The sequence below is a fragment of the Phalacrocorax carbo genome, chromosome 1 (assembly GCF_963921805.1).
Source record: "Phalacrocorax carbo chromosome 1, bPhaCar2.1, whole genome shotgun sequence".
NCBI classification, from domain to species: Eukaryota; Metazoa; Chordata; class Aves; order Suliformes; family Phalacrocoracidae; genus Phalacrocorax; species Phalacrocorax carbo.
In genome coordinates this window covers 59,991,759-60,015,314 of record NC_087513.1, presented here as the reverse complement: position 1 = coordinate 60,015,314, position 23,556 = coordinate 59,991,759, and the positions used below count along the sequence as shown (strand labels likewise).

The 23,556-nt window shown below is 43.2% G+C and overlaps 1 protein-coding gene across 1 annotated transcript; it reads right to left on the bottom strand.

Annotated features, from left to right (window-relative positions):
- Positions 1-1,435: 1,435 nt before the first annotated feature.
- LOC104041137 (BPI fold-containing family C protein) lies at positions 1,436-16,271 on the bottom strand. Its single transcript, XM_009500361.2, has 15 exons — positions 16,157-16,271; positions 15,659-15,770; positions 15,405-15,533; positions 13,795-13,950; positions 12,980-13,043; positions 12,126-12,186; positions 11,098-11,189; positions 9,078-9,251; positions 8,345-8,398; positions 6,860-7,030; positions 6,246-6,313; positions 4,909-4,951; positions 4,025-4,088; positions 3,182-3,258; positions 1,436-1,631 (listed from the first exon to the last, which is right to left on the bottom strand). Exons 1-15 carry the CDS (start codon positions 16,269-16,271, stop codon positions 1,590-1,592), a joined length of 1,422 nt encoding a protein of 473 aa, XP_009498656.2. The 3' UTR covers positions 1,436-1,589.
- Positions 16,272-23,556: the final 7,285 nt, after the last annotated feature.

The window sequence follows — 23,556 nt, the reverse complement described above, 5'->3', positions numbered from 1 at the left end:
CCGCGGCGGGCGGCGGACGGGAGCCGCCGAGGGTCAAACTTCTTCGGGGAGGGCGGGGCGTGAGGCGGTGCGGGGCCGACGCACTCGCCGGCCCCCGGTTGACCCCAGTGCCAGGGCCGGGTGCCCCGGTAGCCGTGGGGCGGGGGTGTGTGTGTGTGTGACAGGGAGCACCAGCCTGCGCCCGGCTGGGGCGAAGGAGGTCGGGTTTGCAAACCTGGCCGCCTCCTCCCTCACGCGACGTGCCGCTTTTGGGCCGGCTGGGCGGAAAACCGAGTGTTTTTTTCACGTGCCTGTGGCTAAGGAGAGCTCTGTGGGTGTGCTGTGCCCCTGGGGCCGGGCCGTTCCGGCCTGCGGGGTGTTTGGCTCCTGCTCTGCTGCGGGTGAATGGGTGGAGTTTGCTCAGTTACAGTCAGGCAAAAGCTGCCTGCACCCCATCAACGGTTGCGTTTCTCACCATGAGGGAAACAGCTTTTTGTTGTTCAGTCTAGGCTCCTGTTGAGGAGCGACAGGCATGGGGATGGCTAGGGCCCCGGCACCACAGCAGGTGGATGGGGCTTTGCACAGGGGTGGTTTAGGGCTCTCAAAAGCAGCTGAACAGAGCAGTTTGTGGCATCTCAGCCTTTGTTTCTCCTCTGTTGTTGCTTGTTTGGGAGACCTGAGGCGGCTCCATGTCCAGGTTTGGCCAAAGCACAAGCACCTAAGTGTTGCGGGGCAGGTATATCCCTCTGGGATCAGAACTGGGCTCAGATTTGCACGCTAATAAAGTACCGGAAAAAAGAAGGAGGAGAAAGAAAGAGGGTAAGACAACATACCAAAATGAAGTAAGCAGTGAAGTGTCTATAACTATTTCGATCCAGATCAATGTTGGCAAAGATGTTGGGAGGATTAGAGTTGTAATATATACACAGAAACATTCAAGGAGTTAAATGTATCTAACCTGGCTAAGCAATGCTGGGCAGGGGATGTGAGAGACACAAGTATTTGAAGAGTCACAGGTGGAGAGGGACTATCAAAGGCAGTAGTAGTGCCACTTTTCTCTCTCCCTGAACTGCTTCTGCATCTTTGCTAAGATTGATGTTAAGTGTTTAGTTAAGACACTGCAAAGATTTTCGTTCCCATTGTAATTGGGACAGTTCCCAGTCTGGCATGGTTCTGGAGAGGGCTCACTTCATACTTAATGCATTGTGTTCAGAAGATGGGTATTTAAGATCATTACAGTAGAAAAAGGTTAGCAGGCACATCTGCCCTAGCAGCATTTTGACAATGTACTTTTCCTTCTTTCGAGAGACTGCAGCACCTTTCTGGAAGTGTATAGACAAGACTGTATTTCAAGAGAGGCATTAATCTTAAAAATGTCTTTGCATCAGTTAAACTCCAGAATAAATAATGTTAAGCATTCTCTCTTCTGCTTGTTACCACCAATGTACAGCCTAATGATTCCATCAGCTTTCTTTGCCTCCCCGCATCCCCCCTCACCCCCAACCAGGATGACATTGCCCTTGTCAGAGCTCAGGTTACACATTTCAGCAGAACTGGACAGTGTTTAGCCTTCGGAGTCACATTATTGATTTGAAGTTCATGCTTCTCCTTTAGTGTTTGTAGTGGACGTCAGTAGAAATCAACATGTATCCCTGTGGGGAGAAGAACAGTCACTGAAGTGCTATGGATTACAAAATGAAGGTGTTATTTTGTTCATTTGGTTTTGTTGTCTTGTTTGGGTGGGTTTGTTTGTTTGTTTGTTTAATGTCTACTCAATCCTGGTGGTTCTGGTCAGAAAATCTACTGAGAACAGCTAAGCCTTGCAACTAACAAGCTTTATTGAACTCTGTCCTTTGAACTTTGCAAAAGATCCCCATCCTTCACTGGGTGCTATCCCTTTGCAACACACTAGCTACAGAAGGGACATCTAAAGATCCTACAGCCTACCCAAGAAAGTTCATCTGAGCCAGTCATCACAAGTTGGGATTATTTTTTACCTAATTTGAGCCACTTAAGAATTAGCTATCAGATCTAAACTTGTCCTTAAAGCTTCCCCCACTGCCAGTGCCTACAGAGCAATGAACCTGCAGAGAGCAGCCCGTCACAGTCTAATATGGTTATCTATGAAAAGTGGGAAGAATTGTCTTTCTTTCTATTGACCGTAGCCAATAGACTGGGACTGGATGTGGAGGCTACGGAACTAGCTTTTAAATAGGAATCCCATTCACACTGATAGGACATAGCAATTCTCCTGCACCCTCTCTCATTCCTAGTTACTGGAGAGAGACTGGTCAGAGAAAGCGAGGTGGGGAATGGGCCCCACAGAACCACTAAAATCCTTTATTCGTAATTAGCCTATAAGACCGTTGGCAACTAGTGCTGCTGAAAGTAGTCTCCAAGCAATTATATTTTGTAGGGACTACATAGCTGGCTGCTGCCAGGTATGTGGAATGCAAAGGAAAATTAGAAACAGCCTTTGCGTTTCCTTTCCTGAGTTGTGCTTTCTGCTTAACCACAATCAAAGATTTGAGACTGTCTCTGCAAAGTTGAAAATAACTGAGAAGTTGGTAAACAAATGGAGAAATGTAACAGGCTGGGGGTTGGTTTGTCAGCAATGCCCTTGTCCTGACTGATTGCCTAGCAATGTTCGGTATGTTCAAAATAAGAGCTAGATTTGGAGAAGAATAACCAGAAGGCAAAGAATATTTTCTGAGAGCTCACTAACTACTTTTGACTGCTAGCCTCAGTCATTATCACCAATTATTAACAAAATCCAGTCATCCTAGGTACACAAAATCAAATTCACCTCCCTCTTGTATTTCAGCTAATCCTGTTAATGACAGCAGGACTGTGTGGATAGCTATAACTGATTTGATTTGATTGGCCAAACTCAAACAAAATGTTAAAGGTAAACCTGTTTTCACACTGAATTGCAACTTGCAAGGCTGAGCAAGCTGTGCATTTGATCACTCCGTGGTTAAGTATTCAGTTCCAACTTTTCCCCTCAAAGAAAGATAAATTTGTTTCTAAGAGGGTTTTGCCATTACTACAGATCTTCTTTTAAACCCAGGGCTTTTTACTGACTAACTCTAATCCAGCAAGTTTCTTGTACAAACAGAAGGTGAATAAATGCCTAGCCAAAAAAAAAAAAAAGGGGGGGGGGGGGAAGGGATAACCTTTCAAAAGAGTGTCAGAATCTCACCTGTGCAATTGTAATGTGAGGTCTTGTCAAGGTAATGTTGGCCAGGCTGGGAAGAGGGAATCCTTTTGACAGTTTAGCTTAAAAAAAGAGACAAACACCATGATCTAGATATGCACTGGAAAGATAAATACCTGCCCTTCAACACCCCTGTTTATCCAGAGATTTCTAGGTCGTTTATAACAATTAACATCTTAGTCTTCACAAGCAACCCTGGGAGGTAGATGCGATGCTCATTTACCAATGGGGAAAAAGAATTACAGATGCTTTTCTCTTGACAGACTGTTGCAGCCAAACCAAGGCATTTCATGTTCCGCACATTACATACTCAGTGATTTGTCCCTAGTGGCCTGAGGGATTGTCAATCCAGCTCTATCATCATTAGAACCTGTTCCCACTTGTCTCCATTAATTAAGGAAGGTGAAGTTTGTCCCAGTACAGAAGGCTGGCATAAAGCTACGTCTTCTCCGGGGCCTTAAATAAGATTTATGAGAGGCAAAAGCCCTGTGCTGGTCTAATAAAGAGGAATACATTTCACACACAGTGGCCTCAGGCAGGTGTGCAGGCTAGAGAGACATGCTTCTCGCTGATGCATCAGGGCCACCTTGAGTGAGGTGAAGGCAGATGAATTATGAGTTTCCAAGCCCTTTTTGCTGAACAGTGCCAGTGAGAGGGTGCACTTACACCCCAACAGATCAATCTCCCCCTTCCACTGCTTACTGGCTGATGGTCATTTGCCACTCAAGTTGATGGGAACTGGAAACTTAAGCAGAAAGGCAGTAGAAGTTTGTAGAATCACTCACTCTGCTGGAAGATTTTAGCTGGTGCTTTGAAATACAGCCTTACCATTAGCTGATGGGATTACTTCAGTCTGTAAAATGTAAGACAGGATGTTTTCCAGAAGTGAGATCTGCCACAGAGAAGAAAACTCAGTTAGTCATCACTTCCTGATAGTGGTAGAACTGTCATGCCCTAATCCTGGATGGAGTTAGTAGGCTCGTGTTCAACTCTCAGCTCTCATTTAGGTCAAAAGAGTCATAAGCTCAAGTGACCTTTGGGTCTTAAGTCTTTGGAATGATGCAAAGGAAGTGAGATGCTAAATACAAATGGCTTTCATCATGCTTGGACAACATCTTCATTTAAAACGGTCTATTTCCTTTATTTGTGAGATAATTTATCACCAATAGCAAAGCAGGACCAGAACAGTTTTAATCCTTTCTCCGCAGCTACTCAGAACTGATTGATTGTACTCAGAATTAAATGACTCTCTGCGGAGGCCTGTAAGCCTACAGCTGCACTATTCCAGGCATCTGAGACTAGTATTTTGGCTCCCATTCCCTGCTGTAATTCTGAGCATCTGTGATGAGCACCAGTGCACCACATGGAGTGCCTCTGCCTCAGTTGTGCATGTGATCGCTTAGACAGCACACTGCTCTGTCTGCTGCTACAGTTCAGATTACCACTGCGCATTTCCCCATTATGATTCGAGAGATCTCTCTGCTTACTGATGAAATATCCCCTGACACTAGTCATGGGAACTAACTTGCCCTGAAGAATAGAATTTTAAGTCCCCAGCAGAGAGGCGGCTGCCGGAAGATGGGAAAAAAGCCACCCAGAAATGAAGCCAAATGATTTAGAAATACAAATAAAATTTATTTGCTTACTCTTTAGCCTTGATATCACTGATATTCCTGGTTTGCATTTCCTATGTGCTTAAAGTATCTGCTTACCTCGAAAAAGCCAACATTGGAGTGGGCTAGGGAGAACTGGAGCCTGAAGGAAAGAAGTGAAACAAGATGAGTCACTAGAAAGGATAAACACACGTTACTCTAGTCATTTGAAGACACCTCTGTAGAGCTCCAGGCCTTAAGAAACATCTGTAAGGAGACCTACTGCCTTGTAGAGAGAGAGGTGGTTTTCCTAGGGCCTTGCTGAGCACGCATGCAGAAGAGGTTGCTAGAAGGGCTGTAGCCAGCAATGTGAGTGTGCTTCTCTTGCTGTATTTTGGAAATCCTACTGACAATTGACTTTGCCAAGGACTCATCAAGGACTTGCAGGCTCTCAGGTATTTTGCAAGGATTTTGGTACATCTATGTAATGCTTTGTTGTGCGCCTTACCGGGGTGGGAAGAAAAATTATATTAATCGTATGGTACTGCTACTGATGGCTGTGTTGCTAATGTCTCTGTATCCAAATTCAAATACTTATTCAGTACATATTCTAGTATCCAAACATGTATTCAAAAGATGATTTCTGAGTTTCCACAGAACCAGCATCCCAGCGCTCAGCCCACTCTAGATTTTTCTCTCTGAATGTTGCTGCAAAAAACGCTAACAGCACTATCATCCTTAAATTCCTAACATCTTTGTGCCCTGACAAACTCTGTGTGTTCTTAACCCCATAACACTCTTCCCAAGGGGCGTTTGTGAAATCAGGGTCCCAATTCCCAGCTGTGAGGTCCTGGTGTACAGAGCTTCTGTCTATAAAATGTGATATGTTAATGTCTAAATGCCCAAGCCTCTGGTCTCCAGCTTTCTGAGTCTTCGGAGTTGCAGTGCCTAAGCTGGAGAATCTCTGCTATAAGAATATCAGTGTGGAACTGCAGGGGTTCAGATTCTTTACTGTATCCTGGACCCCTCTGTGCTTTCCTAGTGGCACAGGTGGGGTAGAAAGCAGTTGCATCTTGCCAGATGAAAAGGGATGAGGGAAGCTTTCAGGTGATTCATGGTCAACATAACTGCCTGCACACTTAATTCTTCTAGCTCAGAGGAGAGATTAGATGTCAGGAGCAGAGAAGTCCGATGAGACCACTGCCCTGCAGCAATTCACAGCTGGTGGGCAGTCCCTTGGGGACTGTGGCAGTTGTCACAGAGAAGCTTCCTGACTTCCTAAACTGTACAAATACAGCCACATAGGGAATTAGAGAATCTAATGCAGATGAACTCACCAGGGAAACATATTCATTAAATTATGGTTATCTGATCATGTGCCTAAACTGCTAATGATGGGATTGCTAGCACTTCCAAATGGCTGGAAATCCTTTCCGTCCCAGGACAGGTTGAATTACCTGTTCAGACATAGTGAGCCCATCAATTTCTGGTCAAATATATTGAGAGCAATGCTGGTGTTGGCTGCCTGCAGAATAAAGAAACCATGGGTTACCAGACACAAAAAACCAGAACCCTTGCTGTGAATTAGTCACAAATACAGAAATACCATCTTCCCCGTTATGTACAGAAGCTGTTTCATGCAGATGCAACTTCCTCCCTAGCCTGTGGCCCATGCAAGGCTGCACACAGTAAATGTCTGTTTATCTGAATGGCACTGACAAGAGCTGAAATGTGGGTAACGAGATTTCACTAATCAAAGACATTTTCAGTTACATGAACAAGTTGCCAAGAGGCAACTCGTGCCTGCAAACCTGTCATTCCAGAGAACAAAACTTTGGTTAATCAGGGTTGCTATGTTTGGATTTTTGTCCATCTACACGAAAATGTTCTGCACCATAGAAATGTCCTATAGATTAAGCAAGGCCACATAGGCACCACCTGTGACTAAGGGGAATTTGCATGTTTAAGTACTAGAAATCTGACACACTGTTTCTTGTAGAGAGTTTTAAAAGAAGGAATGAACAAACATATGTAACCCTGAGTTAAACGTCACCTTGTTCATTGTACTTACTATGTTCATTGTGAACAACGACTGTGTGGTTGAGTCTGGTAGAACAGCAAATGCCTCCATGGAGCCCTGAATCTCTGCTGTGAAGGAATCCTGCTCTAAGCTGATGATAGGTATGTCAGTAGCCATTAGCTTCAACATCACTGGGTAGGGTGTAACTGAATATTTGGCTACCTGTAAGGTTCCAAGACAAAAAGAAAAGGTAGAAAAACACTTTTCTTGTAGAACATATCAGAATACTGTATTTTCTCATTCTTGAAGCAACCATTTTGAAGTAGTTCCTTAAGACAAGGTTAAGGACAGCTGGTAACATAAAATTCTTTCAAGCAAGCAGGAAGTAGAAGTTTTCTGTGGTGATAAATTAAGAGTATTGGCCACATCAGGAATGCAGTGGAAAGTTCTTTCTACTCTAGGAATATGATTTCTTCTATATCACTTTTAGAGAAATTAAATACTCATTTGTGAACATAGGAAAGGAATGGAACATGAATGTGATGTTTAAGCCACACAGTAAAAGAGCTCAGGAGTCATTCAATTTGAGATTCACCCACCTCGAGACAGGTTCCTGCTCTGGATGCTCCTCAGAGGAACCTTACTCTGTCCGTTGCCTGAAGAGTGAGTAGGCTCACCAAGTTCATTACTTAGAACAGAGTGGGTGGAATATTAGCATCAATGCTCATGGCATTTTATGGAAAAGACCATTGCTGACTGCCCTTGGAGCATTCTCAGATTTCTGAGGGAGGATCTCAATATTATCTAGGAAGCAACCAAGGATGTGAAGTTCTTTGAACCATGAGTCCAACTTCATCCAACCTTAGCATTCATGGCCTAGGGTCTCTTATGCTCATTTTTTGTTTGTTATTTTGTCTGAGAAGGCTGGTGGGAGCCATGCATACTCATATTTTCTGTCCTGTTATATTCATCTCCTCCACCTAAAATAAATGTAAATCCTGTGCATCTGCCTTGTCTGTTCCATAGATGTAATGTTTCCTGCCCATCTGTTAGCTCGGTTTCCTGCATGTGGCCACTATAGCACGTTTCCAGGTCTTTACAGGATTCCTTTCTGCTAGTCAGTCACAGGATAGCAGTGAATCAAAGACAATTATGCAGGTTTGGGCAGGAGAAAGATGTTATTTCTGAGCTGAGGCCCTCTCAGAAGTCTCTCAAAGCAGGACTCATGACTGGAAGCTTTTTCCTGCCTAGAGCTGGTTTTAGGTGGGAACAGCTGTGGCTTAGGCACAGTGCCCAGCGTAAAGATTAATGTGCAAGATGATGGGCCAAGTTTGGTAACAGTACAAGTCACTCTACTCATTGTGGGGGTGGAAGGTGACAAGGCCCATCTGCTCTGCTGTTATGAGGCATACAGGTACCCACTTCTCCAGCGCAGGAGCCCTGCTGGCCCTACAAGCCTTTGGGATATACCAGTAGTGAGATGTCTGACACCTACACCAGGTGGTTTCCTAAGTTTGTGGAAGTAACGATACTCACCTCAGGGATGATACTGCCAAATATCTCTGTGCTTATATTAAAATAGCTACAAGTCTGGTGAAAAAAAGAAAAGATAAAAGAGTTTACCAGGTTTGACCTTCCTGGTTGGCTTCTGTTTAAATACATTATTCCTGTCATTTCAAAGAATTTTTGATTCTGTACCTTTTGTTCTCAGAAATATTCTTAAGGGACTAAGTATACTTAAAGCTGATTCCCAATAATATATGCCAAATTACTTCCTGGGAAAGCAAATGCTTAATATCATTGTAGTTTTGGGACTTGCTGAACCTGCTGGAGACAGGCTAGTCAACTCTGCCAGCCTCCAAGCCACTGCTACTGTACTTTGACATATGCTTTGCTTCCATGGCCCTTGAAGTACTTTCAGTCTGTGAAGACCCTTCTGAAAACAGCCACTGAGGCTGCTAAATTCCCCAGAGTAGATCCTTTGTCCATGTCAGAAAAGTCTATGCCTCAGGTCTACAAAATCCTTCTCTTTTTAAGCAAAGTTGCCAGTATTCAGTACCTTGCTCAATGGAACTTGGCACCCCTGGCTGTGGCCTGAGGCTTCTATATAGAGCATAAATAAGAGCATAACAATACCCTTGTATTTATGATCAGGACTTCACAGGCCAATTAGCAGCTTTATATGGCCACATACTGACAACTGGCAGGTCAAAGCCCCATCCTGGATGACCTGAGCCACTCTGATCCCATTCCTCTGTGTCCTACTCACCTCCTCTGCAATGGTGATGTTGAAGGCCCCTGCAGTGTAGTAAGCAAATGAGGAGGTCTGAAAGAAATACTCAGAGAAGGCAAGGTAGAGCATGGAGTCCCTTTGGTCTGGGATAGTGAAGGGAGGTGCCACATAGGGAGGGCTAGAATAGTTTCCAGCTGGATAGACTATTCCCTGAAAGGTATTGGCAGAGATAAAAAAATATCAGAGTCAAAATATGACTTTAACATGACTGCAGACAACTAATGCTACTTTCCTTTCCCTTGTTCAGGCTATTCATTTGGTGTATAAATGAGTACCTAGGCTTTGTAGTATACTCTGAAGCCTTGGTGCTTTCAAGCAGGTAGTGAAGACAAGTTCCAGAGATTGGACACCCTCACAGATGACACCTGAGATCTATCTTTTGAGATGCTGATCCCATACTGAAGACAGCCTACCACCTCAGAAAACAAAGCCTCTAAATTAAGGGTCTACATATTGCGTGAAGAGTATGACTAAAAGCACTTAGAGAAAAGCCTTACTTTCTCCTTTCCCTATCTCCGGGAATTTAAATCTGAGAACTGCTGCATAGAGCTATTCAATGGTCTCAATTACAAAATGGATCTCTAAAACCAGAGATCTGTCTAGGTCAAAATCAGCACGTTATTCTACATAGAAGCAAGTTGGTAACTTGTGCAGACAAAAGAATGCCTATGAGAGACAGGAAAGTTATGTCAGACAATCCCAAGAGCACCTATGTTGTCTTTTGCACTACCCATGGTATTAGCCAAGGCTTTCAGATCTAAAACTTCCAAATGTATCCAGATTAAACAAAAACATAAAAGTGATTTAAAGTGAGGAGGGTACACAGAGGTTAAATTTATTTTATCCCTTTTATTAGTTTCCCCTTTATGTTCCATCTCAAATGTGTTGCCTTTTAAGGACTATCAAAATGCTTACAAAGTGCTGAGTCACTTTGCCGATGACATTCCCATTCAATCCTCACTTGCTGGATTTAACAGTCACTCTCTTTGTCTTTTTCACCCATGTTGCATCTTATGTGGGAGAGTAGCTCTTGTAAACAGCCATGACATTAACTCTTTTAGTCTGCCTCAAGTCCCTGCTTAAAATCTAGTTGCTACAATACCCAGAAGAGCTTGACAGCAGCTGTAGAGCTGGTGTGCTGAGACCAGGGTCTACTGTACTGACAGATACTGGCTTATTGTTCCTTTGTGTTCCCGCCTCTCTTATTTCCTTGTTGTCTCTTGTTTATACTTGATTTATAAGATCTTTGTGACAAGACTGTCTTTGCATTCGCCTTTTCTAGAGCACCTAGTGCGAGGCATCTTAATTAAAGATATTGGATACTATGATGATGATAACTACCCTCAACAAAATCACCTTACACAGAAGGACAATCAGGTCTTTTTAGAATTAGGAACTGGTCTGATTTTAGTTTCAATACATAAGGAGATTTCTTCCTTTATTTGAAAGAAACTTTCAAGCCTTCAAACTCAGCAGCACTCCTCGGACTCCCATGCTTTTTTGAGGGTCATCTGTCATCCTAGTCAAGGTGCCAGAGGCTTGATTCTTGCTCCTATAGTCTTGCTCTTTCTTTTCCTCTCTCATCTGACAGTAGACACATCTAGTTAGTGCAATGTGCAGAAATCTTCCCCTGACTGACTGAACAAAGAAGTCCCAATATTAATCAACAGCGAAAGATAAAGTTTAATACCTTTCCCTTTCTCTCCCTTCCCTTTCTCTTTTTTTTCTAACTTGCTTAGTCAACCTTTACTCCTCTCTATTTGCTACAACAAACTCAACAGCAACTAAAAAAAAGATGTGGCTTGTAAATAATTCATTTTACAGCAGGACTGTTGAAAAACGATTACAATAACAAATGCAATAGTGCCTTGAAATGTCTGTCTTCTCAGATACTAAGTCCTAATGTTCAGAGGAGCAATCATGTTCATCTTAGAAAGCAGATCATACAATAATAAAAATCACAGCAATCTCAGCAAAGAGCACTACATGCAATTACCTTTAAGTCCAGGTCAATGAATGGTCGGAATACTGCTGGCAAGCGATTTAAGGAGTAGTCTACTTCAGCCAAATGATCAACCGGCATTAGGACTGTAAAGGTGGTAGATAAAGCAAAATACACAGTATTACAAAAAGCACAGAAAGAATTTTATGTACACTTAAAACTAAGTCAGTTCCTGAAGGAGAATTAAACAAAGTGGTTCCAAAGGGTAGGGAAAACCACAGCCAGGGACCTCCTAACATGCATTCTGACCTAAGACTTGATGTTTCTACTGTCACCTTCTTTAAAGCACCTTCTTATTTTGTCTAATGTTTTCTCATTGCGGAAAAGTAAATTTTGTCTAACAAAAAAAAAAAAAAGGAAATGGCCATATTGTGCTTCAGGGCATAAGATGGTGTTGGGATTTCTTGTCAAGCAGTTCTGAGAGCATCCAAAGTGCCTCGCAAATCCTTTCCCAGAAAAGGTGGGTGCCTGATCTGCTTAGGTACTTGTGTTTTGCACATGGTATATGCCCAACACTTTAGGTACTTTAAACTCTTGCAAGTCTAACCCCAAATGGTTAAAGTGAGAAGGTTTTTTTGCAAAGGAGCTTTTTCATTTTGCCTTTGGCAAGTGTGAAAAATTGTCAAGTAAGACTTAGATTTCCACGCAGGCTAGGGGAACAGGCTTCAGCTTGTAAAGTGCTATGCATGCAGGAGGACTCAGAGCATGGGAGGGAAGAGAAAACTGCCTTTGCATCAGTGCTGCGTGGTCTCTAAATGGCATTTCTCACAACAGGGGTGCATGCTGCCACATTTGCAAGTTGAAGATCATGCCCAAGTCCTTGCCTTCTCAAAAATACCCTTTGCTTGTCCAAGTACCACTCCCTTTATTTAACTTTGGTCCTGTAAGCAAAGGAGCAGGCAGAATGTGGGGTCTGATAGCTGTCTTGGAGGCTTTGCTAACCAGCTGCTGTTAAGAAAACTGCAGAATTTAACTGAACAGGAGAGAGAAAGCAGAAGGAAAAGATATCACTAGTGACTCACCATTCAGTGATCGGAGGTCTTCATCTATCAGCTGGATCCCAGATCTGATGTTGGGACATGACTGTATAAAAGCACACTCAAATTATGGCCTGATTAGCAGGGACCCGTAAGCACCTCTTACCTGTGTGCTAACACATTGGTCTGCTTATGCAACACACATTGCAGAATTTGTGAAAACACCTGTACTAGCTTTTCTTCGGGTAACTGGTTCCCCAAAACTTTTACTTGGTGCAATGTAAGCATCTCCTATGTCAAAGTTGCCTTTAGGCAACGAAGTGGGGTGTTGCCAAAGGCAGCCTGATGGGGGTGACAAAACCACAGCCTTAATTGCGCAAGGAGACAGAGATGTCACATTGGTCTCACAGGAGAGATCCCTGTGCTGGGGCAGAATCACAGCCATCTCAAGCTCTTTCTCCTCTCAGAGGCCCTGAGCAGGTTGTCATCAGAACTACTCACCTCTTTGATATGATGAAGTTGAAATATATCTTACTATGAGGTAAGGTACTACAGCTTCGCTGTGCATCACCCAATATATGTTTTGTCACCTGAGTATAAAAATTACCCAAAACCTAGGATGCCTGTAAGTACACAAGCAGAGACTTATTCTGCACTGGTATGGCAAAACAACTACATCTTCCATCCCTGCTGCTGCCTTGGTTGAACCTAGTCAATATCTTGGCCATGAACTTGGCACTTCATCTGGAAGCGTTTCTGGCTGGCAAAATGGTGACTATGCTGATCAGACCTGAATAGGACTGTTATTTTTCTAGTCCTTCCTTTGCCAAGTTCACAGCACTGACTTGTGAAAGTCATATTCCTTAAAACCCTCCCCTCCACAATTTTGAAAGGCTTACGTTAGTGACCAAGCTCCTGTGAATGGGTTTCTTCAGATACTTGATAAAGAAGTTATGCAGAAAGCTAGAGGAAAGGAAGAAAGCAATTCATGGGTCAAGTACTACAGACATTAACAGGAAATCAGATATCTCTGCAGAACATGAATTTAGATGTTCTAGTACACAAGGGAGCTTTCTGAAATGTAACAACTATCAGAGAGCCACCATTTAAAGGTAATGTCACCACTAGGCATCTCAGCCTTTAGATTCATCTTTATGAATAAGGAATTCTTCATATTACCACCATCATGTATGTACAAACACAGGTAAATAAGCAGTCTCTGCACTAGGAACTTCCAATACAAGTAAAAACAAGCAAACAAACAAAAAACCACACCTAAAACCAGGTGACAAAAGTTGTATTCAGACAGTGAGAGAAGTACAAGAAAACAATGAAATAATGTTGTACAGGGTTGTAACCAGAGGTGCAACAGACAGCAGTCTGGTTCTGTGCAGTTTTGATAGCACTGTGACTAGGAGTACTTAAAGCATAGTACAAACAGGTAACTTCTACCTAGAGTTGAAGAGTAGAGCAGTATTTGGAAAGACGTGGGTGTTGAAGAAGCACAAGGGATTATTTGATCTGACCAGAACTGCTGTATTTATCCTCTACTCAAGGGACAGCATGCAGAAATACAAGAGCAATGATCAAATTTGGCCATTTTAACACTGGATTAGGGCCCTGATTCTCACTTGTGGTGCCTATAGAAGTTGTCTTTGTGCCGTTCATTGACAGTTATTTTCTCCCAGAGTATATACAGATCTTTTCCACTTACCCACTTTTTCCATTCAACTTGATGTCTATATTACCAGAAGTTATCCGGCAGCTGGTAAGTGATATTAATGTATGACCAGTATTATCCAGGGGTGTTGAAAAGATTGCAGTAACAACCACCTTTGAAATGTACACTGTGCTTCTTCTGCTGTCCTTGCTGCACAAAGTAAAAATAACGAAATAACTGAAAAAACTATTTTTAATGAACGTTCAAGACTCAATTTTTAAATGGCCTCTTTTCTGTTCACTGAAGATGAAGTTCTTTATCTAAATACTTTATATTGCATTGCTCATAACAAAAATAGATTCCAATATGTCTGCAAAGAATCAAGTATTCTACAGGGATTTCCAGCTAGGATTTTTGGAAAATTATGGATTTGGGAACGTTGATAATTCACTATAGTGAAGTATTTTGTTCCAGTTATCAGACCTGCACCCACAGCAGAGGGAACAGGGATAAGCGTGATATAAGACAGGGCAAGAGAGCTGTACTGGCATCTAACCTATTGGTGTCTGAGGAGGGTCTGTACAAACACATGTCAGGGCCTGGAGTGCCCAAATGGGCTCTGTGCCCTCTTCCCGACCCCTCCCAGGGGCTTGGCAGCCCATGCTCAAAAACCAGCTCCAGTATGGTGAAGCTGTGTTATAGTTGTTCATAACTTGGTTGTGAAAAAGAGCTGTGAAAAGCCTCATTGGGGGTCCCTACCCTTGGTCTATGGGCTGTGTTGGAACTCAGATCTTTGCCTGAGCTATGTTGTAGGCACACATATGTGCACCCTTGTCCTTAGTTAATCTCGATCATGCTTTGCTGGCTTGACTTCCTGGCTTTGCCTCAGACCTGCCTCTTCACTATGGACTTGCCTGGCAATCTGGACTGGTGGGTGTTCCTCGTCACTGCTACTAACCTGCTCTGTTTGCCTGTCTTGGGTACTTGCCAGCGAGGGCACTGCCCCTCCTGCCATGTCATCACCCCCAGCTCTAGGGTCCCTTCCCCTTGCAAGCAGCCAGCCCTGCTGTCCCTGACAGCAGAAGCCCAGAAGTGCAGATCAGAGATTGCTGTAATTCCATCAGTTTAGCAGTATCAGTAATTTGTGCTGTGGGGAAGAGGAGGAGGGATTCCTTTCCTCTGAAACACCCTGGGACTAGGAAGGTGTGGAAACTGCCCTATGGATATTGCCATTTGGTTGTCCCTTTTCCATCAGCTTTTGAACTGTACCTCTTGGAGGCATCGCACAGGGTGTCTAACAGTGTAGCTGCTCTGGGAGGGTTTATAATACTGGACTGTGATCCACCATACTACAATTTTTCTACATGTGTCATTAGCTGGCAGGCTGGACAATGACAGCATTCAGCTAGAGCATCAGTTCTTCACTATTTACAGAGGTGCTTCTCAGCCATGGGGTCTTTATCAGTGCTCATGCCTGAGGGGGCAGGGGCTGTCTCCCACCAGCAGACGTGTTGAGAAGGACCAGTCTGTGCTCCTGTGTTACTGCTGCTAGCTGTTAAAGAGCACCTTTATCATAAAGAAGTCACCAGAAAAGCTAAATCCTGTGGTTTTATCTTTATATTCTCCATCAAGAAAAATTCCAGGACACATGAGGCTGTACGTACAACATCCAGGTCCTTATGTTCCAGTTCATATCGATGGTTAGAGAAGCATTTCCTATCACCAGTTTTATCCCAGTCCCAGGTATGAGGGAGATGGAAGCACTGGGGAATTCAACAGCAGTGACGCGTATTCTAGAACATGAGAGAGGTACAGGAGAGAAAAGAAAAGGAACAGCGTGTATTTCATGAGTCATGGTGAGCACAAAACAAGATTCAAAATTCAGCCAAACACAAATTGCCCCTGGAGAGATACTTACCTTGAGATGTTGTATTTGACATTACCAAGCCCAAATTTCTCATAGCCAGTCAAATCAGGGAAATGTTCCTTCTCTATATTCTGTTTCAGGATTTCCAGCCCAACCTCCTTGGCTACAGGAAAACAGTGATAAGTTCAGTTGCCTTTGATACTGCCTGTGAGTTTATAGTTACATGCTTCTGGCTTAGGAGGTGGGATGGATACAGAGTCAGAAAGAAGCGGGTATCTCATTTGAGACCCAGCAGTGCTATTTCAGATCTCACTCCTAGTCATGGAAATAGCTGAACTTACTGATTCAATATCTGAGGTCAAATGAACCTCAATATGATGTACAATGCTGTCAAGCACCTTACTGTATCTGCTATATTGTGCTCTTAAACTTTCCTTTTCTTTATACCCTCTGATCAGGTCATTTCCTCCCACTGCCCTCGCTTCCCTTATCTGTCATATCAGGATTCAATGCAATACCACCAGCAGCTCCCAGAAACATCACACATACCATACTCCAACCCCTTCTGGGTGATCCTCACTTTGAGTCCAGGGTTGGCACTGAGTTGCCCACTGAGCAAACTTAAGAGGAGGAGAGAACAGCAAATCTTCACCATCTTCCTCATTTTTTACAGGACCTGTAAATAAATATTTATAATGACAGTAGAAGTTCATGCTATGTTATGTGGTGGCTGTAATGCCTTTGCCCTGCCCTGGAGTGAGCTGTTCTGACACCAGCTTTCCCTCCAGAACGGAGAAAGTGGAAAGCCCAGCAACCATGGAAGACAGGACCTGTTCTGCACAGACTGTTATAGAAACAGAGCTCCTCAGGGTAGAGGAGAAAAGTCAGGCTATTCACTGTTGTAGGGAGTGGAGAAAGTGCTTGGGATACATCCACCTGGACAAACCTTGTTGAAAGGGAAGTGGCATTGATTTTTTTAGTCTGTATTTTTTTCCCCCCTCTAGCTAGTGAAATAAGTAGTGTCTTTTTTCCCAAAATATGTGGAGCTCTCAGTGCCTCCTGGTGATTCAACAGAGATCACTGGGTCTTAGCACTTCGGAAAACCTGATCAGCTCATTTAGTTGTAGACATAGGTACCTCCACTTAAGGAACCACTTATTAAAATCTTAGCCACAACTTAAGAGAAGCCCCTTATGTTCCCTCCTAATAGTCAACAAAATAAAATAATTTTGTGCCAGCAGACAATGTTTTCATGTCCCCTAGTCTGCACGTTAATAAATGCATTAAATTTTACCCAGAAACTCCCCTTGCAAAATTAATGGTCCAACAGATGCTTATTTTTACTTTTTTTCATTCCCATTAAACAACCTTTTGCCCATTAAAGGGTTATATTACTCATTCCAGGCAAGCAAAGGATCATTTTTAGTGTCTTGTGGAGAAGAAAAAAAATGCTTGAAACAAATCCATCAGTCCACTTCATCTGTTATTTTGGTCACATCAACACTGATTTTTTTAATAGGGTTGACTGCCATGACCTAACTTCTCAAACTGCATGTTTTGGACCTCTTTAAAGTCACAGTCTAGGTATTTTATCATGTTTCCCCCACTACCTTTTTGTGCCTGTATTTCTTCACTTAAATGCATCTGAGATTTCCAGCCTCGTCTAGAGCATGCTATAGCCTGGTTCTCCATTCACATATAAGGACTTCAGTGTTCAAAGTATTTTATAAGAACAAATTAATAAAGTCAACATTAATAATAAGGCCTTTACTAATAATTTACCTATTATTGCTAGTCTCTTGTTTCCCTTAACTTGTTTGGGCTCATCAGCAATGGACCCTGCTCTTTTATCATCTCCTTTCAGAAAATTTTAAGGGGATACTCACAGTCTGGGCCAGTGACTTAATGTCCAGGACAAAAAAAAAATATTATTCAGAGAAGGTTGCCCTTCCCCAATACACTTGGGTGGGACTGGTTTTATTTAATTAGAGCCACGCAAAAGTTAGGTGTCTCATCTAAAATGGTCATCTTTATAGTGAAGAGGGTTACATCCCATCTGTCTTAAAACAAATTGCCCTGTGGGGAGCGCTCATCTTCCTCCTAGCATTCAATGTCTACCTCTGAGGTGGGCCAAGGTAGGTAGGCTGAACCTATACCAGTTACATAGATTATGTGCCAGTGGTGATGAATCACTGTATGGTTGTGGGGTGATCCTTCAATTAATGGGGGAAACTCTACAGTTCCTGGTTATTCTTCACAAAGAGAACTTGCTCCTAAAGATACAGATGCCTTTGAAAGACAACCATCTTGTGGAACATGCCAGTGAGTAACTTGTCAATAACCAGAGACAATTTACTTTCTGACAGTAATTTCTGCTACTGGCAGCTTTCCTATAATACTGTAAGACCTGTCACTCCCTTTGATGGCATGAAAAAAACCCCAACAGCATGCACCACTCCCCCCCCCAAAAAAAAGCCAACCCCCAAAACCAATAAGAAACCCACTGATTGTGGTTAACTAGCTAACCCATGATCATGTCCCACTGTTTCTCCTGTCCTTGGTGGGCTATGCAGTGGATGATCACCTGGCTCTCCCTACCTTCTGTGCATGTCACACCGTAGTTCTTGGTGGGTCTACAAGATTTACCACAGGGGTAGTGAATGAGTGAAGCAAATGTCCATTCCAAGGGCTTCTGTGACTGGATTTAAACTGAGATGGAGCTATGCTGCAAGAACTGTGGACTGCATGTAGTGTGAAAGTCAGAAGCTGTTGCTGCCAGCAAGGTCTCCCAGGAAGAGTGGGAGAAGCCACCGTGATGGGGAATTTTAAAACCAAACTGGACAAAATCAGAGAATGGTTTTGGTTTTTTTTTTTCCCCAGAGCTGAGAACAGTCCTCTGTGGAGTTATCTGTCATCTCAGGTTCACAGCAAGAATGGCAAACAGGTCACATTATGATGGTTTTCCATATTCCCTAATACATGAGAGTCTTTTCTAGCATTGCATTTATGTAAAAAATTTCTTTAGTTACCACAGGGCTGTTGCAGAGCTGGAATGAAATAATCTAGAAACAGACAACTGCCTCTCCCCTAATACCTGAAGATTTGTTTTGATGTTGCTGCATCTTTCACTAACTGTTCGATTATCAGAGCTAATAATATATCTCAAACCTCTAAAATATTTTCAGTCATGATCGTCATTTAAGCAAACTGCAAAATTATGACATAACATTGACTTAGTTTTTGTGTAACAGTTTGAGGTAATCCCACAGAACACTTTTGCCTTGTAATATGACTAATATTTCCTTTTTAATTTTAACTGACATAAAGTGAGACGTAAAAGAAATATGCTTCACGTGTAGAACAAAAGCAAAGTACTGGAAGGAAATGTGTCTCTGACATAGGCATAGTTCTCATAACTTAAAATCTCAAAGTTTATCCAGATCTAGCTACATCTATCTCTTCCCAACAAAGCCACTCCACAAAAAAGAGGAATCGCAACATATTTGTTACCATACCTGGCCTCCGAAGGCTTAAGAGAAGACTCTTGCTGTACCAGACCACAGGGCTGCGGACACTGCAGAGAACACCCTCTGCAGTCACAACCCCATCTTTTAAAGCAAAGAGCTGTGAGCTTGAAAACAGCCAATTGCTGCCATCTTCAGCGGTATCAGCAAGGGAGTGGTCTCTCCGGTAATTATGTCCCAAACTATTTTGGGTGTCCCAGATTAAATCTATCACTCTAATTTCATTTAAGGACTAGGCAGAGGGCAATGTAAACTGTTGGGTGGGAGTGCTCAGGTGCCGGGGTGCTGAGCTCGGGGTGACATGCTGCTGCCTTTGTGGCCTACTGTTTCGGCACTGGCTTTTCAGATGGACCTGAGAGGAAACCCCAGGGGAGACTCCATTCCAGTAGCTCCATAGGACTGATACTCATAGCCAGGTCTGTATTGTAAAAGAAATAAATGAATGCTAGGAAGAACAGATGGAAGACAACTGTCTAGGCCCATCTGTTCTGAAATTGCTCAGGATACAGAAACCCATAAATTATATAGAATTTATAGTCTATATATGCTATAGTGTGTGTATATATATGATTCTATGATATAGTACCGAGTCCTTGCAGTCAATATTTTCTATTTCTTCTGCTTGCTTATCCAGTTAACCAGTACTACCTGGCTTGTCAAAGAGGTGATTTAATCAGTTAGCTTGCATGTAAATCAAGCAAATTCCCTCAGGCATGGAGCCCTTTGCTGGACAATCTGAGTCACTTCATTGTGCAATCCATGAATAGAAAAGGGTAGAGACATTTGTCAGTCAGTCAACAAATACTCTACACAATTTTAACATGCACCACAGGGAGTCACATGCATAATAATTTCATTATTTATATCTCTGGCAACTGAGGATGAATAAAAATCACACCCTCAGTTACATAAACCTCTCCTTGACATTTTTTGCATGAGTTCTGTGGTTCCTTCAAAGCAAGGGAAAAGCTCCACTGTTTCCATCAACACAGATCTCCAAGATTTACAAACAACTGAATTGTCTGAAAACTATCTCAGCTTATCGTCATCATATCATTTTAACATTTTATGGTTCTTCTAATGGAGTACCACCCAGCTGAGATAAAACTTTCAGCAAAAGTTAACAAGGACACACTAAAGGCTTCCAGAACAGTTTCATCATTTCTTTCTACAAATATAGCAGTACAAGCCAAACATCTGCTTATAGACACATTCAGATAGCACATTCAAATATGCTATAAACAGTTTCTATATCCAAACTGGTCACCTTTCAAGGTGTTATAAAGAGCCTCTAAAAGGAATGTTTTATTTCAGTTTTCTCTGTTGAGCCACCAGGTATTTGGTTCAGTCTATATGCTAAAGGGGATATAGATTGTGACCATTTTTACCCAATATACAAGAAACCCAATGACAGTATCAATATGGCAACCAATGGAGACCGGTTGCTGCATCTCTGCAGATCATTTTGGCTTAGCATGATTCCAGTGGTTGCCTCTGGCTCAGTGCTTCAGCAGTCCCCCTTCCCTGCCTCCCCAGTTCTTCTTTTACCCATGCACTCTAGTCTGCAGCACACTGATGGACACGCATCACTTCTGTTGTTCTGTCAATCAGGAAAGATCATCAGATAAAAAATGGTATACTGACCAGTAGGTAAGTATGGGATGATACAGGGGAACCGTTGGTGTATAGAGCATCCTCTTTAGTCCTCGGAGAAACTACTACTTCAACACTTTGTGAACAACAGCCAGAGGACTAGAGGGTAAGGGGCAGTGTTGTGCTAAGCCATGGCTCTGATCAGAAAAGGCCCATCAAGCTATGGCACTCGTTGGTTAGTCCTGGAGCATGTGTCCCATCGGAAGAGAAGAGATGGGCACCAGGGCTTTACTTCTTTCCCCACCCCTGTATCTAATGAATTTTCCCCAAATAGGCAGAAGAAAGTGTTTGAATATCAGTGAGGGACACTAAACTATTTTAAAATCTCCATTTCTTTTGAGTTCTTCTTCTTCTGTTCCTTTTCTAGTCACTCTTCACCTACCAAAGAATACAATGAATTGGGAAGCCTGCTGTGATTTACTGCTGTTTGGTTTCAGGATGTTTTTTTGTAGTAAAAAACTGTAGCAACCGGCTAGATTAATAAACAGATTCAGCTAAAAATCAAATGCAAGCCACATTTCTGTCCCAGGTTGAAACTGAACTTTCTGTAGTGTGACATTTGTAGACTAGTTTTCCTTTCTATATGCTTTTAATATCTCCTGGTCAAATGTCTCTGGTGACACTGACATAAGACAAAAGAAAGCTTCCAGCTCCATTTTAAAAATATGAGAGATACAGAATTACTTGGAGATTGATACCCTCAAAGAGCTGTAGCTACTCACAAACAAGGAAGAACTGCTGGATGATGTAAATGCCAAGGGCAGACTTAGCTGCAGTGAGCATGAGACTGTGGAGTTTCAGATCCTGGGAGGAGCGAGCAAGACAAAGAACAGGATTACAACCAGAGGCTTCACATGAGCAGATTTTAGGGACCTGCTTGGCAGGATCTGTGGGAAATTGCCCTGGAGAGCAGAGGCCTAGAAGACCTGGCTAATCTTCAAGGGCAGCTGCCTCACAGCATAAGAACGGTCCATTACAATGTTCAGACAGTTGAGCAACAGTGGCAGAAGGCCAACATGGATGAACATGGAGCTCCTGAGTGAACTCAGATGCAAAAAGGAAGCATACAGAAGATGGATCCGAGACCAGCTCCTTGGAAGGAACACAAAGATATTGTTTGCACATGCAGGAATGAAGTCAGGAAAGCCAAAGTTCAGCTGGAGCTGAAATTTGTTTGGGAGGTGAAGGGCAACAGGAAAGGATTCTGTAAGTACATCAATAGCAAATGGATGGCTAAGGAGAATGTGGGCTTATTGCTCAGTGGGCTGGGGGACTAGTGACAAGAGACATAGAAAAGGCCGGTTTTACTAGCAAGACTTGCCCTCTGGCCTCCCAGGTTGATGAGCTCCTAGCAGAGTCTGTGGGAGTGAGGCAGCACCCACAGCAGAAGAAGGCAGAGTTCACTTAACCCACTTGGACATACACAAATGCATGGGACCAGACAGGATGCATCTGGAGGTGCTGAAGGTTTTGCCTGGCTGATCTCATTGTGAAGCTGCTGTCTATCACCTTCAGAAAGTCATGGCACTTGAGAGAGGTTCCTCATGACTGGAAAAAGTCAGACATCACACCTATCTTCAAGAAGGGCAAGGAGGATGATCCAGAGAAGTCAGTCTCACCTCAGTCCCTGGGAAGGTTATGGACCAAAATGTCTTAGAAGCCATTTTGAAAGCACATGAAAGATAAGAAGGTGACTGGGAGCAGCCAGCACAGGTTTTCCAAGGGCAGACCATTCCCAGCCAGCCTCACTGCTTCCTGTGATGAGCTGACTGGAACTGTGGACAAGGGGAGGGCATGGGATATTCTATACCTTGATTTCCGCAAGTCCTTTGCCATAGTCTCCCTTAGTCTCATCACCAAGTTGGAGACATATGGGCTGGAGAAGGTAGGTGGAAAATTGGCTGGAGTGCCAGAATCCAAGAGCTGTGATTAGTGAAGTCCAGCTGTTGACCAGTTACTAGTGGAGGTCCCACAGAAATCAGTACTGTGACCAATACTGTTTAATGCCACCTGGCTGATGGGACAGGGTGCACTCTTGACAAGCTTGTGAATGACACCAAATTGCAGGGAGTGGTCAGCATGCTGGAGGGCAGGGCTTCTATTCAGAGAAACCTGGACAAGCTGGAGAAGTGAGCTGACAGGAACACATAAAGTTAACAGGAGCAAGTGTGAAGTCTTGCATCTGGGAGGGAGTAACTCCCTGCAGTAGTACAGGCTGGTGGCTGTTTAGAAAGCAGGTCTGCATAAAAGGATCTGGGACTCCTAGTGGACAACAAGTTGAACATAAGTCTGCAGGTCCAGGTAAGTGGTCCTCCCCCTCCATTTGACACTTGCATTTGGAGTACTGTGTCCAGTTTGGGCTCCCCAGTACAAGAAGAATATTGACATCCTGGATCAAGTCCAGCAGGTGCCACCAAGGGGGCTGGAGAATATGACCTACAAGGAAAGTCTGAGAGATCAGGCCCATTCAGCTTGGAGAAGAGAGGGCCTGAAAGATCTTTTTGTTGTCTACAACTTTTTGATCAGAGAATATAGAGAAAATAGAGTCAGACTCTTCTTGAAGTGTGTGGTGATAGGACAAAAGGCAACAAGTTGGAGCATGGAAAATACTGATTAGATATTAGGGGGAAATAATTTACTCTGAAGGTAGTTAAATAGTGGAACAGGTTGCCTGGAGAGGTGGTGGAACCTCCATTCCTGAAGGGGTTCAAGACTCAACTAGACACAGCCCTCAACAACCTGATCTAATTAGTCCTGTTCTGAGCCAGGGTC

What these genes read in the sequence shown, in the direction of transcription:
- LOC104041137 (XM_009500361.2), bottom strand. Translation starts at nt 16,271, where the DNA reads ATGAGGAAGATGGTGAAGATTTGCTGTTCTCTCCTCCTCTTAAGTTTG. An exon ending in TCATTGACCTGGACTTAAAG is followed by an intron (nt 9,252 to 11,097) that starts GTAATTGCATGT and finishes AATACCTTTCAG; the next exon opens with GGAATAGTCTATCCAGCTGG. An exon ending in AGTAATCCCATCAGCTAATG is followed by an intron (nt 3,259 to 4,024) that starts GTAAGGCTGTAT and finishes TCTTTTTTTAAG; the next exon opens with CTAAACTGTCAAAAGGATTC.